Source organism: Penicillium solitum (genome assembly GCF_028829755.1).
Source record: "Penicillium solitum strain IBT 25940 chromosome Unknown utg000003l_segment0_segment0, whole genome shotgun sequence".
NCBI lineage: Eukaryota > Fungi > Ascomycota > Eurotiomycetes > Eurotiales > Aspergillaceae > Penicillium > Penicillium solitum.
The window spans coordinates 5,127,482-5,149,598 of record NW_027072123.1 but is presented as its reverse complement, the minus strand read 5'-3'; the positions used below and the strand labels follow the sequence as shown (position 1 = coordinate 5,149,598).

The 22,117-nt window shown below is 47.8% G+C and overlaps 12 protein-coding genes across 12 annotated transcripts; 6 read left to right on the top strand and 6 right to left on the bottom strand.

The window, feature by feature from the left end:
- Positions 1-78: 78 nt before the first annotated feature.
- Positions 79-1,771, top strand: N7455_005904 (uncharacterized protein; the record flags this gene model as incomplete). Its single annotated transcript, XM_040956636.2, has 4 exons — positions 79-589; positions 637-737; positions 793-1,064; positions 1,129-1,771. 4 exons carry the CDS (start codon positions 79-81, stop codon positions 1,769-1,771), a joined length of 1,527 nt encoding a protein of 508 aa, XP_040812972.2.
- A 512-nt stretch (positions 1,772-2,283) lies between these two features.
- Positions 2,284-4,178, bottom strand: N7455_005903 (uncharacterized protein; the record flags this gene model as incomplete). The annotated part of the gene is made up of 5 exons (XM_040956536.2): positions 2,284-2,402; positions 2,453-2,843; positions 2,897-2,944; positions 3,011-3,835; positions 3,894-4,178. The coding sequence occupies 5 exons, from the start codon at positions 4,176-4,178 to the stop codon at positions 2,284-2,286; spliced, it is 1,668 nt and encodes a 555-aa protein (XP_040812874.1).
- A 1,186-nt stretch (positions 4,179-5,364) lies between these two features.
- N7455_005902 (uncharacterized protein) lies at positions 5,365-7,232 on the bottom strand (the record flags this gene model as incomplete). The annotated part of the gene is made up of 5 exons (XM_040956634.2): positions 5,365-5,843; positions 5,902-6,541; positions 6,598-6,749; positions 6,799-6,933; positions 7,019-7,232. 5 exons carry the CDS (start codon positions 7,230-7,232, stop codon positions 5,365-5,367), a joined length of 1,620 nt encoding a protein of 539 aa, XP_040812969.2.
- Positions 7,233-8,054: 822 nt separating this feature from the next.
- N7455_005901 (uncharacterized protein) lies at positions 8,055-8,548 on the top strand (the record flags this gene model as incomplete). Its single annotated transcript, XM_040956626.2, has 2 exons — positions 8,055-8,062; positions 8,116-8,548. 2 exons carry the CDS (start codon positions 8,055-8,057, stop codon positions 8,546-8,548), a joined length of 441 nt encoding a protein of 146 aa, XP_040813027.2.
- Positions 8,549-9,359: 811 nt separating this feature from the next.
- Positions 9,360-10,695, bottom strand: N7455_005900 (uncharacterized protein). Its single transcript, XM_040956664.2, has 2 exons — positions 9,922-10,695; positions 9,360-9,856 (listed from the first exon to the last, which is right to left on the bottom strand). The coding sequence occupies exons 1-2, from the start codon at positions 10,604-10,606 to the stop codon at positions 9,480-9,482; spliced, it is 1,062 nt and encodes a 353-aa protein (XP_040812858.2). The 5' UTR covers positions 10,607-10,695; the 3' UTR covers positions 9,360-9,479.
- A 171-nt stretch (positions 10,696-10,866) lies between these two features.
- N7455_005899 (prephenate dehydratase PHA2) lies at positions 10,867-11,883 on the top strand (the record flags this gene model as incomplete). Its single annotated transcript, XM_040956555.2, has 2 exons — positions 10,867-10,920; positions 10,984-11,883. The coding sequence occupies 2 exons, from the start codon at positions 10,867-10,869 to the stop codon at positions 11,881-11,883; spliced, it is 954 nt and encodes a 317-aa protein (XP_040813050.1).
- Positions 11,884-12,207: 324 nt separating this feature from the next.
- Positions 12,208-14,107, bottom strand: N7455_005898 (translation termination factor eRF1; the record flags this gene model as incomplete). Its single annotated transcript, XM_040956684.2, has 6 exons — positions 12,208-12,353; positions 12,410-12,559; positions 12,641-13,397; positions 13,452-13,823; positions 13,884-13,933; positions 13,987-14,107. The coding sequence occupies 6 exons, from the start codon at positions 14,105-14,107 to the stop codon at positions 12,208-12,210; spliced, it is 1,596 nt and encodes a 531-aa protein (XP_040813005.1).
- Positions 14,108-15,304: 1,197 nt separating this feature from the next.
- N7455_005897 (putative transporter) lies at positions 15,305-17,453 on the top strand (the record flags this gene model as incomplete). Its single annotated transcript, XM_040956570.2, has 6 exons — positions 15,305-15,464; positions 15,519-16,489; positions 16,540-16,668; positions 16,722-16,819; positions 16,870-17,036; positions 17,087-17,453. Exons 1-6 carry the CDS (start codon positions 15,313-15,315, stop codon positions 17,451-17,453), a joined length of 1,884 nt encoding a protein of 627 aa, XP_040813014.2. The 5' UTR covers positions 15,305-15,312.
- Positions 17,454-17,511: 58 nt separating this feature from the next.
- N7455_005896 (25S rRNA (adenine2142-N1)-methyltransferase) lies at positions 17,512-18,363 on the bottom strand (the record flags this gene model as incomplete). Its single annotated transcript, XM_040956513.2, has 1 exon — positions 17,512-18,363. The coding sequence occupies one exon, from the start codon at positions 18,361-18,363 to the stop codon at positions 17,512-17,514; it is 852 nt and encodes a 283-aa protein (XP_040812933.2).
- Positions 18,364-18,726: 363 nt separating this feature from the next.
- Positions 18,727-19,641, top strand: N7455_005895 (60S ribosomal protein uL23; the record flags this gene model as incomplete). The annotated part of the gene is made up of 4 exons (XM_040956674.1): positions 18,727-18,751; positions 19,072-19,121; positions 19,194-19,480; positions 19,554-19,641. The coding sequence occupies 4 exons, from the start codon at positions 18,727-18,729 to the stop codon at positions 19,639-19,641; spliced, it is 450 nt and encodes a 149-aa protein (XP_040812941.1).
- A 750-nt stretch (positions 19,642-20,391) lies between these two features.
- N7455_005894 (Tim10/DDP family zinc finger protein) lies at positions 20,392-20,808 on the bottom strand (the record flags this gene model as incomplete). The annotated part of the gene is made up of 2 exons (XM_040956569.2): positions 20,392-20,567; positions 20,709-20,808. The coding sequence occupies 2 exons, from the start codon at positions 20,806-20,808 to the stop codon at positions 20,392-20,394; spliced, it is 276 nt and encodes a 91-aa protein (XP_040813049.1).
- Positions 20,809-21,113: 305 nt separating this feature from the next.
- On the top strand, positions 21,114-21,691 carry N7455_005893 (BUD31 family protein; the record flags this gene model as incomplete). Its single annotated transcript, XM_040956633.2, has 3 exons — positions 21,114-21,285; positions 21,357-21,487; positions 21,548-21,691. 3 exons carry the CDS (start codon positions 21,114-21,116, stop codon positions 21,689-21,691), a joined length of 447 nt encoding a protein of 148 aa, XP_040813003.1.
- Between the last annotated feature and the right edge of the window lie 426 nt (positions 21,692-22,117).

Below are 22,117 nucleotides of genomic sequence, written 5' to 3'. Positions count from 1 at the left end.
ATCAGTTGATTAAAGCCTCCGCTGCTACGCTCGTTTATCTATATCACTGTTGATTTGACTTATATTGAATTAGTCGAGATGGAACTGAACAACAAAGAGGACCTGAAACCCATCCATATCGACGACATCGGGCCAGGCGGGCTTGAAATCGATTATGACGCAGCCGAAGAGCAGAAGGTAGTCAGGAAGTGCGACTTGCATGTCGTGCCAATTCTAATGCTTCTGTATCTTCTTGCATTCCTAGATCGCATCAACATTGGTAACGCACGTTTACAGGGGCTCGAAAATGATCTTGACATGAAAGGACCGCAATACAACTATGCGCTGTTTATTTTCTTCATCCCCTACATTCTTTGTGAGGTTCCGTGCAATTTGATCATGAAGAAAATGGCTCCATCTACTTGGATCTGTGGAATCATGGCAGCATGGGGTAGGCCACCTCCCCACACTCTCGTTGATAGTGCTTTCCAGATTGATTGTACTGACTATGAAGGTTGCGTGACTATTGGCCAGGGTTTTGTCCAAACTTGGGGTGCATTGATGGCGTGCCGCTTCTTGATTGGGCTATTCGAAGCTGGGTTTCTGCCTGGTAAGTGCGTCTACGCAGAGTCAAGTTCATTACTGACAGAAGGACAGGCTGCGTCTACTTGATCTCAATGTACTACAAGCGTTTTGAGCTCCAGTGGCGGTTAACGCTATTTTTCAGTGCGAGCATTTTATCGGGAGCCATAAGTGGGGTAAGGGTTTCGTTACACGCATTTGACAAAATCTGTTGCTCACATGTGGTTTTAGCTACTGGCCTATGGATTGTCTTACATGGATGATGTCCGTGGTTACTCCTCCTGGCGATGGATATTTATCCTTGAAGGGCTCGCGACTGTGGTAATTGCGCTACTGGCAAAACTACTTGTTGTGGATTGGCCTGAATCTGCAAGTTTCTTGAATGAACGAGAGCGCACAATTCTACTTACGCGCCTGAAGTCCGAGAACCACTTGTTTCCCATGAATCGCTTGGACCGAACCGCCATACGCAGGATTTTGACCGATACAAAGATCTACCTAGGGTATATCATCCGATGAACAATCACCTGAAGAATAACTGAATTGGATCTGACAAATAGCATGCAGAACAGTCATGTATCTCGGCGCGTTGAACACAGGATACGCGGCTTCTTTCTTTATTCCGTCCATCCTCCGAGACATGGGCTGGACTTCCTTGATGGCACAGGTGATGAGCGTCCCGATCTATATTGTGGCAGCAATCATGACTCTTTGTACCGCCATCCTTAGCGATAAAACCAAGCACCGGTTCAGCTTCGTCTTGGTAGGATGCAGTGTTGCCACGATAGGCTATGGCATCTTACTTGCACAGCGAGCAGTCCCTGTCGGTGTCCAGTACTTTGCACTCTTCGCTGTCACTGGAGGTGGCTTCATTGCCCAGCCTATCCTCATAGGATGGCTGAGTAACAATATGAGTGGCCATTACAAGCAAGCCATTGCATCTGCCATGCAAATCGGATTCGGTAATTGTGGTGGATTTTTTGCTAGCAATATATTCTTGTCCTCAGAGGCACCATTCTATACAACAGGCTATGGTACGAGCTTGGGTTTGATCTGGGTATGCGGACTAGCAGCCGTCATATTTGTTTTTCTCCTGTGGCGAGAAAACAAACAGAGAGACCAGGGGGCCCGAGATGGTAGATTGGCGCTCGATCCCGAGGAAGTACAAAACTTGGGAGATGATCATCCTGGATTCCGCTTTACATACTAGTCTGCTCTTTCGAATTGACTGGCTAATGTGAGACTGGTGCGAAACAAGCCTTTCGTCTTTTGATATTCAAGCGAAGCTACACAAGCAAAATCAGGCTGTGATGCGGGACAATGTATTACTGAGATTATATATGACGTGGTTCTTGAAATGAAAGAATTCAGAATTGTCCGAGGTGGCGATGGGTTTACTGGCGTACTTGCATCTTAAACTGTGTAAGCTCTCGAATCGACGTTCTTCTAGTTCTTAATTTTCTAAATCTTCCAGAAAATAAAATCTATATTCTTTTTTTAGAATATAGTTTGTTGATGTCGAGCTTATAGTTAATCATAAAAGGTTCTTACATTTTTTCTACAAACTTTATCATCTAACATGCCTAATATCTATTACTTCTCCAAAGAAGTCTATTACAGAAGCCATGGGGTCTAGCTTCCGAACCGCATATGAATCTTGCAAAATATTTTATACCTAGCTTGAAAATAGTAGGATCTGACTATAATGTCCGGGATCGACGATTATAGCTCAGCACAGGAGTTGTGAACATACTCTGCGAGAGAAAGAATCTTCTCTTCTTCCAAACGTCGGCCGATAAGTTGGATTCCCACTGGTGCACCATCATAAAGCGATGGGTCATCTAAAACAGTTTCAGTTTGAATCGCGTAGTTGAAAGAACTTCACACTCACATTCGGAATGTTGCCCCATGTCGTCATGTTCAAGCTGGTCCAGCTCCTTGCTGGCATGCGTTATAGGGATTACCGCACTAGTAAGATCCAAAACATTCACGAAACTGGTATATCCCACGTGGCGATATCGTCCTGGAATAACGGCTGCGTGAGGTGCGGTAGGACAGATGATAGCATCCACAGGACGTCCACTTCGAGTCACGTTGGAGGTCGAATGCCAATAATCCAAATAGGACTTTTGGTATCGACGCTTCCTGACATTGAGATCTGCTATCTGTGCGGCGTTCATGTGCGGTGTTTTAGCCACAAAACACTGTGGAAGTTGTGGCTCGCCTGATAAACCAAGATGGGCCTGCACATCTTCTCCGCCATCTAGCTGGAATGTCTCTCTCTGGAAAAAGTCAATTCCCTAACCATGTTTCAAGACATATTCCGGGAACTTACTGCAATTGCATGGGAAATCTTGTGAGGAGGTGGACGCCAATCGATAATCTATTTCAAGTCAGTCTTTCTGGAAAGCTACTTTTGTGGGACAGAATGTAGGCAGTGCTTGCTCACTTGATGTCCCTGGCTTCTCAACGTCCCTTCTATTAACTTTATAGCCCTTTGAACCGGAGGCTGGGGTTGCACCACACCATCATGATGCATAATGGCAAAAGCGAGTGCAGAAGGGTCTCCATTGATGCGCTCTTGAATGTTTCTCTCGACCGAGCTCCGCCATGGAAGCTCATGAACAAGCGGGTCATGATTCCATGGACTTTGCTCCAAAATGGACTTGAAAAGTAACTTCAAAGAGCGAGCGGTCGTGGCCATCGGGCCGACCACAGACAGGATAGTGCTCTGGCCATCCATGGAGTTTGCTGCGCCTTCATACGGCAGTCGTCCAGTGGAAGGACGCAGGCCAAATATGCCGTTGAAGGAGGCAGGTACACGTATACTGCCTCCAATATCTGTACCGAAGCCAGCAGGCGATCCTCGAAGTGCAAGTAGCGCACCCTCGCCACCAGAGCTTCCTCCGCAGGAAAGATGGCGATTCTTAGGATTCCACGTGTATCCGACGATGTTGTTCGCAGTCTCACCTGACATCAACGTCGTGGGCACGCTGGTTTTGCAAAACAGTACCGCCCCGAGATTCCGGAGTTCTTTGACCAGTTCGCTCTCGAAGGTGCGTGCACGGGTGTCGCCTTTACTCCCTTCAAAGGTGCCAATCCATCCAACATACCCCATAGTCGTTTCGACTCCCTTGATATGGAATTGATCTTTGAGACTGACTGGGAGCCCATGTAAGGGACCGACAGGCTTTCGGTGCTTAGCGAAATATGCGTCAAGTGCGCTGGCTGCGGCAACTGCTTCGTCAAAGAATATCTCATGGAGACAATTCACCTACAGGAATTTCAGCATTCTTGTACTATGACCAGAATAGTTGAAGGCAGATACGTACAAGTTGGTGCGCAATCGCCGCTCTGTGACAAAATGCCTCGGTCACCTCGACTGCACTCCACGAGCCCACAGTGGTTTGCTGGGTGATACACACGGCATCGGCCTCTGTAATCTCGATCTCCCGGGGAGTCAGATATTGCTGGATGTAGGTTCCTGTACAGTCTCGCAGGTCGGCAGCAGAGGGTATGGGATCTAGAATTCTCCACTTGTTGGGGATTGCGTTCAAGATAGCCTGCTGTTTAGCACGGGCACAATCCTGCCATGGTGTTTCCTTCTCTGTCGCCATCTTGTGTAGTCAATTTCTCTATGTGTTTTTTTTTTTTTTTTTTTTTTGGAGGGGCTGCTTGAGTATGCTGGCATGATCAAGGCTATTTTTTGTGAGGCGAAACGTTGTAGATCCGGGAAATTGCCGATTCCAGGTCACGAATCGGATAATACCCGTCTACACGTCTCCACATGCCGGGATTTCTCACACACCGCGAGTCTGGTTACGACACGGTGTACAGATAAACAATGTCGGCGTACGATTCATATAGGGCAACGGATCAGGTCGCGGTTAAGATGGTCAGTCGTAGTTGAAACGGTCGATCACTGTCGAAAGATTATCAGTGTGGTTCAAATATAAAACATAACCCATTGCACAAGTTTACTCAAGGCCATTTCCTACAAAATACGCGACAGCAGTATGGTCGAGCGAGTCTTCAGTTGACATAGTCCTAGCGCCCAGTCTTTACATGTCAATGTCATTGGATCCTTACTTAGGCTGATAGTAGAAGTGAATATCGGTCTTCTGCGGTTAAGGTACAATCTTAGTATCAAGCATCCACTACGATTGCACAAGTATATTACCAGGACTAAGGCACCGGGTAATAGGGTTTATCTATAAGGTAGTCGGTTGACCTAGCAAAACCCCTCACGTCTACAGTCGTTCAATAGGAATAGATTACCACCAAGGTAAGGGAGAAGAATACCCCTACTCGTACCGAATCTACACAAGCAGTACGAAGATTTCTAAACAATCACTTAGTCTAGAAAATCCTACGTATATCAGAAATATATATACAGAATGCAACTAACCTAAGCGACACAAGAACTCAGCTATCACGGTACAGTACATTGTAATCAGATAAAGAGGGTCGAATCATCCAGTTTCCAGTATCAGGGATATAGCCTGCTTCTATTGACAATAGAAGGGACCTAAGGCAAAGGACGATATAAGAGGTTAGGATAATCAAATGTTTCGCTCCGGCTAGTTCATCCTGGCTACAGTATGTGAGCGGTCGCCCAACTTTGTACATAATCGTATCCGCTAAGCCGGTTTGTCGACACCGTCGCATCGCGAGTTGATGCCGTCACTGCCACGGTGGCTTTCCAACGACCCAATTGACAGCACAAATTACCATCTGCCAGCGCCATAACTGGCTCGAATCTTATGACCACAGACAGTATGTTGTGGCGCAATAACCACGTTCTCAGTTTAGAGTGGTAGGTACCCTTCGTGCAGGGAAATTAGCCTCGTAGGCCGACATAGCACGGATAACAGTGCCATCATCGTAGCGTTGTCCAACAAACGCCAATCCAAAAGGCAGCTGGATATCATCGTACCCGAGGGGCACGTTACCAACGGGAAGGCGGCCAACGGCACCGAGGCGGGCGGAATTGAACTCGGAGGGCAGGACAATGATATCGAGGTTGTAGTTCCGGAAAAGAAAAGCTGGTCCTTCTTCATAGAGACGCTCCTGGGCGTATTTTGCAAGCCAATATTCTCCCGAGGTTTCGCGATCCCCGACCTGGTCAGCAGCGATGAATGTAGGGTAGCAGCACTGTCCTTCTGGTGACTCGAGACTCCACCATTCCACCATGGAGTTGATTACGTCCTCGAGGGAGCTGAGAGATGAATTGTGACGTCTAGTTGCCAGATAGTGTGCCATGTCATACTTGAGGTCATACTCTGGTGGAATAACAGGTCAGCAACTCGCACTTCCGTCCCGTATGTCGACTGCACTCACGGATCTGAATGGTTCCATTATTCGCTCGTTCGGGACCTCCAACGAATGTATAATTCCACTTGTCCTTGTTTGGCAATGGTGTCTCCAAGACCGTAGCACCCAAGGACGCCATTTTGGCGAGAGACTCGTTGAAAGACGAGACCATAAGTCGTTGCCGGGCGGTTTCGCTCTCGAAGAAGGGCTCCCGGACCACGCCGATACGGAGGCCTTTGAACCCATTGGCAGTGATAAACTTGGTATAGTCATCCTGTCGAAAGGGCTCTGCGGGAATGGTATAAGGGTCGTCGGGGTCCAGACCCGCCATGATGCTCAGGGACACGGCGACATCCCAAGTGCTTTTGCCGAGAGGGCCTGTGGTGTCCTGGGAAGATGAGATGGGAACCACTCCAGTCCTACTCGTCATTCCGGTGGATGGTCGGAGGCCGTACAAGGCGCCGCGGCTGGATGGTAAGACAATGCTGGCTTCGGTGTCCGATCCGAATGCCAGGGGCGCGAACCCTGCCGCCACACCAGCACCTGTACCGGAAGAGCTGCCTCCAGGGTCACCGCCGGCTGCGAAACCCCCAGCCACGAAGGGCGATGAGACTTGTCCTCCTCGGGGGCTCCATGCAGATGCATTCACGCCGGAAATTCCGGACCACTATGAAGTATAAGTGACCTCTCGAGTCTTGGGGGAATATATACACAGCTACCCACCTCCATGAGGTTAGCCTTGGCCAAAATGATAGCGCCAGCATTGCGAAGTTGTTTGATGACGAATGCATCTCCTACAACCTCGCCTCCGTCTTTAAGTAATACAAATGATCCAGCAGTGGTATTCATGCCGAGTTCCGTAGCGGTGTCGAAGTCTAGACATGTTAGTATTGCTCCCCCGCTCTTCCCTCCGCATCCACTTACTGTCTTTGACCAAGATGGGGACCCCGTGGAGAGGGCTCCTCACTTGACTGTTTGTGCGCTCAACATCCAGACGATGCGCAATAGCCCGCACTTTGTCAATGGGTGCTGTCTCGATAACGGCTCGGAGGCCAAGGCCTAAGGTCCCATTTTCCGAATCAGTTCTCAAAGTCCATCGGTTTATACCAGGGATAATGACTGAGAGACTGGGAAGCTTCTTCACCTTTAACATTATGCTCATCGATTCGAGCAAGGTAGGCATCAACCAGCTGAACAGAAGTTACGTTCCCTGCCTGTAATGCCTCCGAGACGTCTTTGGTGGAGGCACGCAACAAGTCGAGTCCACCGACTTGGGTAGGATAACAAGCCGAGTTGGTGGCGCCCAACACCAGCATGCCAATCCAGACTACCCGCTTAAGCATTGGAAAAGACCTCATGTTTGAAGAATGAATGGTTGCAGCAGTTGATTCGACGACCAACTGGGGGTGCCCTGGAAGATCACACCCGGTGACCGGAAATGCAGGTGTATTTGTACGTTGTCCGCCAAGACCATGACTATACCCGGCTGGGATCATCCAGCTTCATTGAGAGTTCAAGAAAATGCCGCCATTGCCTATCAGTCCATACATCAGGGATCCCTTGAATTCAACACGGCGCACGGTTCCTGCATCGGGTAGTTCCCGGCCGCAGATCAGGCATGTGGGTCCGTATTTTTATATTGTGCGAGTAAGCTTGGGAATCCCAACAGCGTGGAATACATAGCTATATCAACCTGATAACTAAATTCAAATTTTGTTTTACTAGTTATCAATTCTCATCTCGTAAAGATTGCGAACGGATGGGTTTGTAATGCAAGATATCGCACCCATTGCTACCCCGACGAATAGATAACCACCAGCAACGGAGTGTTTCCCCCTCGTGCTTGTTCGGATAGCGCCAATCCGCCATTTACCTAGTCTGATCTTGGTGAATTGAAGATGTACTGGAGAATGCCTGGCACTCGAGACCTTTCCTTTTCCGTTTTAGTGCTCACCCCTTGCCGCTTTTTGATCTCAGAGTAAAACTAAGCAACAACATCATTGAAGAATACGGAAGAGATCAGATTCATTCAATCTGTCATAAGCCCGGGTGCTAAAAGCCCATTTGAGGATTACTGGGATGGGAGATCTGTCAGCGCGTCAAATGAATCTTTTCCGGTATTATCCAAAGCCCTTGAGGAACTTTTCCGGAATATAACCTTTTCTCTCATGAGCTCCAACATGTTCCAGTAAGTATTTCCAGTCTAGCCTTTACACTCTTCGCACTAACCATTCATCATAGACCCAATTACACAGTGAACGCAGTGCCAGACACCAATGTGACTATTACCTCTTACCACAATATCTACGTCTACACTCGACCAATTCTCTGGGCTGCCTACGGTACTGCATTGGGCGTCACCACATTGTGTGTTGTCGCCGGCATCTTGCTCTATTTCTCCAACGATGGGTCCTACAGCAGTAAATTCTCGACCATCTTCAGGGTCACTCGGGGCGCCATGATATCCACGGAGCTCGGCATGAAAGACTACAGTGGTCTTGACCCGCTTCCGGTCCACATTGCGAATGCGAAATTGACCACTGGCTATAACCCAGACCATCCTGACAAGGCGTCATCCACAGACTCTCTGGGCCATCGAGAATCAGCGGCTTCTAGTCAACTGCTTCAAACCAGATCGGATAAAGTCGTCAATGAGAGCAACGAAGAGAGGTAACACGATATAACTGCCAGCAGAGCAGTTTCGGAGTGTACTGGACACTATCTTCTTTCCTACGGTTGATGAATTATGTACTTAATTATGTAATTATATAGAGAGTTGATTTCGCGTACCTTCCCCAAAGCTTTCATATTAATGGGGTTGTGATTAGGCTGCGACACATCCGTAAGTGCGGAGGGCACTTTCCCATCCGCTTCATATATCCGCATCCTCTTCGTACGGAGTTCAGGATACCTGCGGGTGGTCCGCGGATGTCTGCACTAGATCAGTCATTCTATACGTGACTGAGCTAAGTCCGTGCTAATATCTACTCAGTAAGCCTGAGTCTGAGCACCATTATAAAAGCGGCGGTACGGAGTACACGAAGTGAGGTATATCTTAGCTATTAATAATAGCAGGGGTTACTCCAAATCTTGAAATCCTGCAGAATCAATATCAGCGCTGTCAATGCAGTTCGACGCCTGCATCACCAGCTTCTGCATACAACTTGCATCATGTTGTATCGCAGGAAAATATTTCAATCCAGGCTGCTTTCAAATTCAATTGAATTCAGCGTCGTCATACTCCGTACTTCTTTCTGATTTCATTAATGTATGAGGGGGTTTTGCAGCTACAGGGGTGGAAGGGAGTCCACACGCATGACCTTCTATTCCAAGTATGAAGGGCCTAGACAACTCTACAATTCTTTGGTGATACTGTTGATACCTCCCAGTATCACTTGTATGAGAATGATCTTTATTCTAATACATACTGTATAGTCCTCGTTATACTATTCAACATCATTCATCATAACTACCCACGGATATATGCACATGTAGTTTGGTTTAGTAGCCAACTTTGTCTATACAAATTACACTCATTTTGCCTTTTCACCTACACTCTGTAAGGATCTGGTATTAGTGCATCACAGTCCCCATAATTTATCGTATTATTCCGACCTCGTCCGCGCAGTACCCCGAACAGCCAACCCTCCATCTGGACCTTCAATCCACACATCCCAAGCCCCAGTATCATTCTTAGGCTTGCCACAAACCACCAGTTCCTGTTCAACAAAAAGCGGCACTAGATTCTTATATTCAATGTCACTGATGCAGAGATTCAATTTACTCAGCTGTTGCTGAAGCACACTCAACAGAAGTGTGAGCGTCAACGGACCATGCACCAAAAGATTTGGATATCCCTCCTGGTTCTGAGTATAGCCCTTATCAAGGTGAATGGAATGGGCATTGAAAGTCAGCGCCGAGAACCGAAATAGCAGCGCTTTAGTAGGTATGATGGTATGGCGGAACGTTGGGTTGGAGGGAGCTGTATTGCGCCAGAATAATTAGCACATTTAACATCATACTCAATAGCGGGAAATATATGCTCACGTTTCACAGTCCTACCAGGCTTTCCGAACTGCGCCTTATCGGCCTCGATTTGGGCGCTGGTTTTTAGACGCATGAAAATGAGATCCCGGTTCTCAATGACCGACGATTCTCCCGCGTTCTCTTCGTTCTCTTTCCATATCCGGTCCCAGGTCTCGTCGGTCGTTTCTTGTTCGGGAATATTGCCAATGCGTCGCTCGATGGTGACAATCACTTTCTCGTCACCCTCGCGACCCTTGACTGTCACATTGCGGATGGATTCTATGCACACTGCGCGACTGCCATCCAGAGGTGGACTGCGCACGGGGAATCTTAGGTTTCCACCTGCCCAAAGGCGTCGATTAAATGGTTCGCCCGGCGTGTGTAACGTATCTGTGCAGTCCGGGAGTAGTTGCGACAAGGTCACCTGCGGCGGGAAGTAGATTAAGTGGTGACCGACTGGGAGCGGGGACGGGTTCTGTAATGACGGTAGAGTCGCATAATCGGTGGAGTTCTGGGGGTTTGGAAGAATATCACGGAGTGTGAGGTTCAGAAGATGCGAGGGTTGGGGATGTAGATAGTCGTAAGTCAACGGGAGCTTCCTTGTGGTCAGTTCATGACGCAAGCGCTCGGAGAGCGAGGAGTAAGTCCGACATGTATGACGCCCGCCTCGCAAAGAGATCAGGGGTCGGAGTGAATTTGTCTTCATGAGCAAAAGACGCTGAATTGGACGGTTATTAAATCGCAAGCTTCACTTGGAGCCATAGACTCCGCGTTTGGTTTGATTTGTTTGTTTGTCGTTCATTGCCTATATCGGAACTGCCCCAATATCGGAATTCAGCCCACTCACCGCTCGGAGACCCGATGTCGCCTGTCGATGAAATGACCAGTCCAAGGATCTGATTTAATTCAAATAGGTTCAGCCCAGTTGACGCGGAGAAGACCAAAAAGACCACTCCATACCTCAAAATGACTCCCTTGAGAGTCGCCTTCCTCGGGCCGCTGGGGTCCTTTTCGCATCAGGTACAAACTTTACCCCACATCCTTGCAAATGCAACTTACCGTGATTATTGATCCCTGTTCTAGGCTGCTGCAGAGTCCTTCTGCAAACTATCCGCCGAGCTACAACCTAAAGTCTCATTCCCAGATGCCTTCGCTGCGCTCCAAAACAAAGAAGCAGACTACGCCGTGATTCCGTGCGAGAACTCCACCAATGGTTCCGTGATGCAGACATTAGACCTCTTGGCAGATCGAGATGGTCTATATAAAGACGTGAAAGTGTGTGGGGAATATTACCTGACAGTGCACCATTGCCTAATGGTGCACAAGGGCACATATCCCGGTGGTTGGGCAGACTACGACGGCTCAATAACCAAGCTATACACACACCCGCAGGCGTGGGGCCAGTGCGAAACCTTCTTGACGAAATACTTCAAGGGCGTTGAGAGACAGGATGTCGCGTCCACATCCAAGGCGGCGGAGATTGTCTCCAAGGAGACAACGGAACGAGGGGCTGCCATTGCCAATCGCTTCGCGGCAGAACAACACGGGACGGACGTGCTCGTGGAAAACATTGAGGACAGAGCAGACAATACTACCCGTTTCCTGATCTTCAGGAATGTGCTCGATGAGCGAACTGCCCAGCTCAAATTCGAGCAGCCGAACCCGCCTACGTTGGAAGCCGAGTCTGCGCTTGGAACCACGCACAAGACCTTGATTACTTTCACGATTGATCATTCATCTCCCGGTGCATTGGCGGATGCGCTGTTGATCTTCAAGGCTCATGGCTTGAATCTCACGAGCATTAACACGAGACCGAGTCTCAAGAAGTCGTGGCAGTATATCTTTTTCGTTGAGTGTGGAAGGACACCCTCAGATGAGAACAAAGAGGCCGTCCACAAGGCTCTCGATGATTTGCGTCAAGTCACTGAGACATGTAGAGATTTGGGTACCTGGAAAGATCAGTTAAGTGCAAGCAATGCTTGACCTGACTGACTGATCTTTTTGGGAGCAACGCATTGATGATTTTGCAAACTCACTGAAAGCGCCATGTCATATATGTTGATATCTCAATTTACTATACGAATAAATGAAATAAAAATGTACGCACTGTCGATGGTATGGACAAAGTGTACACCGCAAGATAAAACAGCAAATTAATAAACAATAAAATAGCACCTTCTATATCAACCCTTTCGGGTGCTTTTTTTTAATAACGAGCAAATAACGAGCGAAGTACCAGATAATGCCATTCGGAGATGAAACGACAGAACTGGCTGAGAAATATAAAACAATCCAACGCCGTCCGGCTCACATAGAGTAAGCAGTGCAAGCAGCGGTGGATGACCAAATGTTGCAGATAACTGCACCCAACCTTTCAAATTGCAATTTAAACCTCATCTTCATCTCAGACACCGAGGTGACCTCAGTGTGCGTATCTTGGAGCTTGGACGACACTGTACTCAAACATTAGAGTCAAACCCGCGAGCGATGGTCTATCTGGATTTCTCACCTCTGAGCAGCTTCACGGAGCTTGGACCAGGCCTTTTTTTGTTATCCTTTACGGATGCCTTGGTTCCATTGCGGGAGCCGCCTGTATGATCCACAGGGCGAGCCGTCAAAAGACTCGCCGGGGGAGCTTCTGGCCGTTCATCCTCGCTCTCTGCGAGGGGGCAATACCGTCAATCTGCAGAGATAAGTTAGTATGAATATAAACACACACACACAAAGAGAGGAAACATACCGTCGTAGAACTCGTCATCATCGCTGAGATCGGCAAGCTGTTCAAAGTTGACCTTGTATCGGAGAATGGCACCGATACCACCGAATCCCTTGACGAACTGGTTTCCTTCGCCGGATCGGTCAGACACGAACTCCAGGTTGGCACCGAAGTCCTTGTAGGCCTCAGCAAGCCATTCGAGGAAAGAGCCTGATTCGATAACCTCCATATCCGTTCCAGTTTCCTTGTCCCGGAAGAGGTCCTTGTTGGATTCCTGGGCCTTGTTTGTGTGGACGATGACCGTGTTGCCTTCCGCGGTCTTCATGACCCAGCGAGTGATCTCCAAGTTCTCGTGGACGATCAAGATTTCAGCAGCACCAAGCTCCATTGCCTTGAGTGTGTCTTCAATACCGTAGCAGACCTTGCCGGTGTCTTGGCTAATCTCCTGGAAGTACTGGCCAATAAGCTTCTTCTCCTGAACGAACTTGACGTTGCTCAGGGTCTCACCAGCCAATTCAATGGCCTGGTTGAAACCGTTCTCGCCACCGTAGGAAACATCGACAATCTTGATAACCTTGGATTGCAGACGACCATCGAACAGGTCGGACTGGTTAAGATCGTTCTTGAAATCGGCGGAACCAGCCAACACTATACCGGCGACGTTGGGCTTGTCGTTGGTAATGTAGTTCTGAACAGCCAACTCGGCGATCTTGCGGACGTAGTTGTGACGCTTTTCCTCACGGAGACGCGAGAAACGCAGAGCGGATTGACCACCACGGCCCTGTAGGAATCAGTATGGACGAACATCGTACTCAATCAGTCCGGGGCCACTCACGTGCTTCTTGGGCAAATCAACGGAGAGGCGCTGAAGGATCTCACGAGTGTTACCACTGAGAGTACCGAACAGAGTACCGTTACCGTCCATGACAATGAAACCGAACTTCTGATCAGCCTCGAGAAGTTCACTCAAGGCTTCAGTGTGGAACTTGTTGTCACAAAGGTAGAGGGAGGTGTTGATGGGCTTGAACGGTTCAAAATCGATGTTAATCTTGCGCTCCTTTCCTTCCGAGGTGATAATTTCACCACAGTACACGACCAGCCCATTGGGAGGGACCTTGTTGTAGAGCTTCAGACGCTGCTGAGTAGAGGTAATGGCCGACAGCACGGAGAGTCGGTTCACTCGAGACTTAATGTTGGAGGCGGTACCCTATTGTGCGATTAGGCGGTGTTCGGCGCAGACAGAACGGAGGGATATGGTTTCACGTACATACTCTTCAGCCAACATCTTGGCTGCTCTGCTAATCTGATCCTTGGGGGCTAAATTGACATGTTAGCGGCGACAGTAGGTGGCGGGGGCAGTGACAGCGCACGGATAATGAGCGAAATCATGGAAGTTCCATTTCCACGAGCGGATTCAAGACGCTTGATCAGCTTCTTGACCTTCCAGATCTCGATGTTCTTCTCAGCTTCGTTCGGCGGAGGGGCGCTCATCTTGGCGAGGCGGCAGTTGATCAGGGAAGAAAGTTATCGAAGGCCCTGCGGACGCCTGAAGACTCAGTCAGTAATGGGGGGCGGGAGTCGGCGAACAAAGATTTAGACTTGCCTATTTTACACCTAAGATCAGTTAGTAGGTTTAAAAAAAAAGTGCAAAAAATGAATAGTGGTATTTTTTTCTTAAATATTCATAGATTCAACAAAGAAGAGTACATACCTTAACTGAATATGACGTTTAAAAGCGACAGCAAATTTCCTCGTGGGGTTTGACATACACAAGTTTGTTCGAGGGGTCGGCTGGCACGCTGAGGTAAGCCAGGGCTACCCGTGACGTATTGGTACTTGCCGGGTTATGGCCTAACAGCCGGGTAGTCAGGTACAGGTACATTCTTTTATTTTATACATCTTGTCCAGGTTATTTGGATACATAAATGTAGTACTATGTATATACTTCATGGTAATAGGCGAGTATCCATGGATATTAGTTCTGAACTAGGCATAGTACATGCGTAGATTGCAAAATATCTTCAATACATCTCTCTTACGTACTAGATTTCCCTAAAACCACCACGTTAGGCCTTCGAGAAAGTCGTATGACTGTTTTATCCCTGATCATATATGCTTAGTTATATATAGAAAAGCCCTCTGAGCAGTTTATGGTTTATGCCTTCTACCACCTTTAAATATGTCTAAAAATATATCTAAAAAAGAGCATCCAATAACATATCTGAGTGTTGTTATATATAACGTCCCTAATATCATTTGGGGCCACATAAATCGACCTCGGGGATTAAAGTTCTCACGTCGAGGATAAGGACCGTATGAGCAATCGGATACTAGTAGCCATGGAGAGAAAAATCATAATAATAAATAGAAGAAACTACATATATAAATCTACTAAATTCCTAACTAACTAATGCCCATTCAATTAGTCACATAAAAATCTCTGGCTTATCAAATCTCCGTGATCCGCACCCCACACTAGCGGAAGCTCCTTTCGACGCTAAGCTCTTTTCAATATCGCAGAAGGTTGTTTTCGCGTCTTATCTGTCCCTGGAGCTATCTGTGATAAGAGTGAGGGGAGTTTTTCCTCTTAGTCTTGACTTCCCTTCCTGCACTTCACCTCGGGAACCTCCCCAACTTGAAATCATATATTTCCAGAGTCACCTGCTCTACTACCATCGTGCTGGTAACGAGAAAATATGTCAAGGGCCGAAAGAACAGATGAAGATCACGACAGTGAACCGGTATATGGCTCATTGAGGATACCGGCTGCGACACCAAGCTCCTACGATTATGGTCATCTGGATCATGGGAGTCCGACCGCCGAGTCGGAGATCGGCGGTAGACAGAGGTATGCGATTTCTGTTTGACAAAAGTCAGCCCGTTAGCTAATCAATCTACACAGGTCGTCGTCGTACTCGATTCGAGTCCGCCAAGCCGGAGGTCCCAACAGTATAGACAACTTCGCGCGGTCTTGGCAGAGAGCCGCGGCCTTCCCAGAAGTCCTCCCACGGCGGTCGTCGTTTGTCTCTGCGCACTCGGACGATGAATTCGCCATTGCCACTGGCCAAGAATATGGGCCAAGAAGATCTCCATCCTGGAGTCGGAACTCGGGTGTGGACCGGCCTCTACTTCGGGGGGACTCGGACTCGGACCAGGACGATGAGGACTCACGAGCGCCTGAGTCTTCCAAGAGGGCACTCCCTAGCACTGGACTGCTTGCCTCGTCGTTTGATAGAACCTTTGCGACTTCGTATGGCACCATCTCCTCACGAATGAGCGAGTCGACGCGGAGGCATGCGATCCAATTCCACCGAGAGCACCATCCCCATGTGCATGTGGATGGGTCTGGGGATTTGGATCGGGGCCCATTGCTTGTCAAGCATGTCCAACATGAAGATGGAACCCAGGAGGACATCATCGTTGGACAATCCACTCTTCCGCAGACTATCTTCAACTCGGTCAACGTGCTAATTGGTATCGGCCTGCTGAGTCTTCCATTGGCGATGAAGCACGCGGGGTGGCTTTTAGGATTGCTATTCCTCATCTTCTCGGCAGTTACCACTTCCTATACGGCCAAGATCCTGGCTAAATGTCTGGATGTCGACCAGAGCGTTGTCACGTATGCTGATTTGGCCTATATCAGTTTCGGGCATAATGCGCGTTTGATAACCAGTTTCCTGTTCTGCCTGGAACTTTTAGGAGCATGTGTGGCGCTAGTTGTGCTCTTTGCAGACAGTTTATATGCCCTGGTACCAGGACTGAGCATCCTCCAATGGAAGATCGTCTGTGGTGTTGTGCTTGTTCCGCTCAACTTCCTGCCGCTACGATTCCTGAGTATTACCAGCATATTGGGTATAATTTCATGCACATCAAGTAAGTCTTCTTCCGAACTAAGGCCGACAGATAAAACTGACACTCAAAAGTTGTGGTACTCATTTGCATCGACGGCTTTATCAAGCCAAATTCGCCGGGCTCCTTGCGGCAACCAGCTAATACATTCCTCTTTCCTGAGAACTGGGCTACCCTCCCTCTGAGTTTTGGTCTTATTATGTGTAAGTGAACATACAAAAAGCAATTATGATCATAAGGCTAACTTGCTTGAAAGCACCATGGGGTGGCCACGGTGTCTTCCCTAACATCTACAGAGATATGAGGCACCCTCAGAAATACGGCAAGAGCCTCTGGGTGACCTATCTCTTTACAGTAAGAACATCAAATGACCAGGATAAAGTTGAATTCTAACAAGTTGACAGTTTACTTTGGACTGCTCAATGGCGATCATTGGTTGGCTCATGTTTGGCGATATCGTCCGCGACGAAGTCACTGCGAACATTCTAACCATCACCAGCTACCCACAGTCCCTATCCGTCTGTATTGTAGTCTTCATTTCGATCATCCCGCTCACGAAAGTGCCGTTGAAGTGAGTTCAATGCCTTCATTTGTCCTCGGACACTGCTGACAAGAACATAGTGCCCGACCTCTTGTGGCCACATTTGAAGTTCTTTGTGGACTCGGAGGCAGCCATGTGCCTGGGAATGGCTCGGAGACACTACACAAATTCTCACAGGCAATGGTCCGCGTTTTTGTAGTGGCCTCGATTGTTGTTTTGGCGGTCATCTTCCCGGCTTTCGACCGTATCATGGCTTTCTTGGGATCGTTCTTGTGCTTCACGATCTGCATCATCTTCCCTCTTGCATTTTATCTCAAGATATTTGGGAAGGAAATCAGTCGAGGGGAGTACATCCTTGATTGGATTCTGCTCATCATCTCCTCGATATTGGCAGCCGTGGGGACTGTCTGGGCCTTCTTGCCACAAGACATGCTCATTGCGAACTAGATCCCGCCTGCAGCATGGTACATGGAGTATAATAGCATTTTGTTTTGCATGCAGATAATCACTTCTTGTTGAGAATGACGGCGAAATTATTCCTTGTTTTGCCGGACCTCAACTCTTCCTTCTTAAAATTCTTAGGCGCGTAGCTGCCGGTGTGTTCCCAGAGATGAAAGACCAACTTTGAAGTCCGCTTGCTTTGTGTTAGACGGAAGCCTAGGCAAGTCATGATCTCCCCTAGTCTTTCTTCGTTGAGGTAGCGCGAGTTGTCCACGCATGCGATAGGCAATACCAGGAAGAGACTGGGAACGAGTTCAATAGGACATTTCGAAGTCAAGAACTTGACACAACGCTTGAGCATTTCACCCCGTCCCGTAGCATCCGGAACGTAGTTGAGCACCAATGACAGACTGATCATGTTGAAACGTTCATCGTCACTGGTGGGCAAAGGTCGCTCCATGAAATCTTGCTTGAGAATCCCTGGCTCTTGGGAATTCAAGTCGATCCGGGTGACATCCAAGGCCGGGTTGGTAGAGCAGGCGTTTTTGGTGCTCAGAGCTCCAACTTCAAGGACTCGAAGCTTTGGAATGGTGTTGTTCCATTGCTTCAATTGCGGCTTAATCCAGTCGATGAGGACTTTGCTAGAATCCCCACCGCGGTCCATCGACTGGCCTAGCTTACTGGCGATCTGGTAGCTTTCGAGACCGCCATTGGCTTCGATTTGAGCGTCAATACTGCTGACTCGGGCCTCGTCGCCCGCGGCCAGAGCTTGAGCCCGGACTTTGAGAAGTCGATGATGGGATCGAATCAGAGTGCGGGTAGCCTTTGCTGAAAGAGCAGGGTCCTTGGATTTGACAATTCGAGGCCGACTATGCGACAACAACATCGGCCTCTTGGATCGTTTTTGGGGAGCCATGTTTTAATGATCACGATGGATCGAAATAGTTGGAAAAATAGATTCGGATATCAAGAATCTATTGTCTCTTCGGATCTCCTTGAGGGTTGAATATACAAAACGGAGAGGAGGCCACTGGCACGCAAAGAAAAGCCGTTCAAGAAAATGAAAAGAGAGATAAATACGATGTTCATTCTGATTGGACAAAAAAGTAACCATACCGTACTACTCTGTACGAAAAATACCAAAGATACCAGACCCAGCGGACCGCAGGTCACCTGACCCACACACAGCACTAGGGTTTTCGCTAAGCGAAGACCACTCCAAATCCGTTCGACTTTTGACACTGCGATAATCCATCATCGACAGCGACCGACGACAGCCATGGCCCCCTCCGACAACAAGACCGGTATGTTCCAATAACTATGCGCTCTTCCTATTGCGATCACCGCCTTGCCAATTGTGAATTCGCCGTGTGCACGTGGAGGAAGATATTCGGATTCAAAAATTTCGATATTTGGAGATTACCTCGCAAAGAGTCGGAGACACCAGGACATGTCGCAGAGCACTTCTGCATCACCATATGCCTACCGATCTCAAATATGCGCCTCCACGTCAGAATCATCGACCTACCACATTCACACCGGCAAATTCACAAATGGCAATCTACGGAACGAACTTTTGGGAATTTTTTTTTAGTTCACTAGACTAACGAAATCTTCTCTACAGGCAAGAACAAGGCCAACGCCGCCGCCAAGGCGGTTGCCAAGGGCGCTTCGGTACGTAGCAAAAGATGAAGCAGACCAAAGAAACCCTTTTGGAGCCTATCGCTAACGCGGTTGTGGCAACAGCTTCACAAGTCCCGCAAGGTCCGCACCTCGGCCACCTTCCACCGCCCCAAGACTCTCCAGCTGTCGCGGTCCCCCAAGTACCCCCGTGTGTCTGTCAACCACGGCCCCGCTCTGGACTTCAACAAGATTGTTCTGTACCCCCTGAACACTGAGAGCGCCATGAAGAAGATCGAGGAGAACAACACCCTCGTCTTCATCGTCAACGTCAAGTCCAACAAGCGCCAGATCAAGCAGGCTCTTAAGAAGCTGTACGATGTTGACACCGTCAAGATCAACACTCTTATCCGGTATGTTTTTACTAGTATCTTTTTTTTTTTTTTTTTTTTAAGTGGATTGAAAGCTAACATATTACTTTTCCAGCCCTGACGGAACCAAGAAGGCCTTCGCCCGTCTTACCCCCGATGTCGATGCTCTTGACATTGCTGCCACCAAGCTGGCCATTGTCTAAGCGGGGAATGCTTGAAAAGGGATTTCTTAGGGTTTTGGCGAACTTTGTTTTTCACTGCGGTGATGCTAAAATACCAGCCGGGCTGAATGATCAAAAAGAACATAACTTGTGAAAGTGAAATGCACGATTCCAGAAGAATCGCCGGACTTGTCGGTCCTGTAATGGCTAAGACATGTTCCAGACCACATAGTAATGCACCGTAATGTTGTAGTTTTTTAGTCTATATTTGATTAGAGATGGTGTAAATGGGCGAACGTTTTTATGTTGCAGTATATTGAGACGAGTTGTACACAGCTTTTTACAAGCCTGGACTTTCACAGACTTTCGCAATTACCCCAGTTGCCATATCGTTTGCTAATTATATATACCCAGTTTACATATAGTAAATTCTCCAACCTAAATTAGCCGATATTGCATATTCTCACCATCCTTCCACAATCCAGGATATGGTAGCGTCGATGATATACTTGTTCTACAGATAACATCCCCACAACAAATCCAACATATATTGTACAAGACAACATGGTTCATAAATTGACTCTAGTATACAAGTGATGGTTCCACAATCCGTCTATCCATCCATAACCCCCAAACAAAACCGTCCAACCGCCGCCCAAGGAAAATTAGAGCATGACAGGCTCCAACCCAAATCAATTTTTATGAATAGTGATTGATATCCATATGCATGACATCCAGATAGCGATCAGAAACAGCAATAGTAGAAACCGAGAACACAAGACATATAAACGCTTAGTGACCGGGGCCGCCGCGCATGTTGTCCAGTTTCGAGAGGATGGACAGACTGGTATCCATCCACCGGTCAACGCAGTTCTGTGCGCATGTCTCCTCGGACTTATCGAGGGTACCGGAGGTGATCTTGCTGGTGATGCACTTTTCCCAACACACTTCGTTCAAGTGGTGGACGGCTAGAAGGGGATTGATGTTAGCTATAGTTCGATTCCAAAAGAGTAAAAGATATCAAGCGCTAGAGTTCAAATCCATCTAGATCATCTAGATCATGAAGTATAGAACCCTAATATATCCGGATAGAAAGATGGAACACTCACTCTGCTGAATGTTGGACTTCTGAGCCTCGTTGGTGAGGACCTGGTTGAGCTCCTTCTTATCGCTATCAGAGAGCTTGGTGAGATCGAGCTGTTGTTCCATAATGGCGGTATAGGGGGATGCTAAGTAGCAATTGATGTGAAATGGGATACGGAGAATGAGATAACAGCAAAGCAATAGACGGTAGCTGGGAAGGATGTCCGCGATTCAAAATCAAAGGCGGTGAACAGCGGCACAAAAATGACGCGCAGTTTTCCCTATCGATAGCAACTTGCGTTCCTTCGTTTTTCTCATTTAACATCGAAGAGAACATACCCTGTCGAGACAGTGTGAGGTTGAACACGATCGCTTTGGAATATCGCATTACATTTTATCTCTTTATTACCAACTGTAACATATCATCCGCCATGCCTCCAATCCGCACTTCCCGCAATCGCAAACCGCCTCCCGCTGGCTTCGACGATCTTGAAGATACCCTGCTGGAATTCAGCAACAAGATGAAGGATGCAGAGAATGCATCGCATGAAGGAAAGAAGAAATATGAAGTTCTCTGGCCTATATTTCAGATCAGTCATCAACGTATGAGTTGCTCCTCTCCGCGGCATTGAGAAATACGGGTTTACTGACTTTTGCCCCCTCTTATTTAACAGGCTCACGATACATCTATGAACTTTACTACGAGAAAGAAGCGATCTCGAAGGAGTTATATGATTTCCTGCTCAAGAACAAGTATGCCGATGCCAACTTGATTGCTAAGTGGAAGAAGCAGGGCTATGAGAAGGTTAGTTTGCCCTTTGGAACACTTTTATTTAGGACTTGGACTAACTGGTTTATTTCCCAGTTGTGTTGCTTGCGATGTGTCCAAACGAAAGAAACGAACTTCAACTCCACATGTATCTGCCGAGTGCCCAAGGCGCAGCTCAAGGAGGACCAGACGATTCAGTGTGTCAGCTGTGGCTGCAACGGCTGTGGAAGCAGCGACTAAAAGAAAGACCGAGGTTGGTCGGTGACTGGAGGGTTCCCATTTGACTGGGGACCCCGGGAGGTAGTGGTGGTGGATTAACCACACGCATCCATTGGAGAGGGCGTTTCGGTATTATGCATTTCTGTTGCTGTTTCTATTTTCCTTTCTTTTTTTTTACTCTATCGGATCCATTCATCGGGTCAATCAGATACCCTTCAAAGCTTGAATGGCTCATCGAACATTTTGATAAGCGGACAAATAATGGCTTTCAATTGCTAACTACATACATTATATCAAAGTAACGCCATCAATGTGTTCCGGTAGTTTTCCCATAAAGATAGCCCCAACCCCAATATCCAAATCATAAAAACCATCGCTTGCATGTACATCTTAGCATCGTCATTAATATCGTAACCAGGCCATCCCGGGCTCGGTGGAGGAAATGTC

What these genes read in the sequence shown, in the direction of transcription:
- N7455_005900 (XM_040956664.2), bottom strand. Translation starts at nt 10,606, where the DNA reads ATGAAGACAAATTCACTCCGACCCCTGATCTCTTTGCGAGGCGGGCGT. An exon ending in GCCTGGTAGGACTGTGAAAC is followed by an intron (nt 9,857 to 9,921) that starts GTGAGCATATAT and finishes GGCGCAATACAG; the next exon opens with CTCCCTCCAACCCAACGTTC.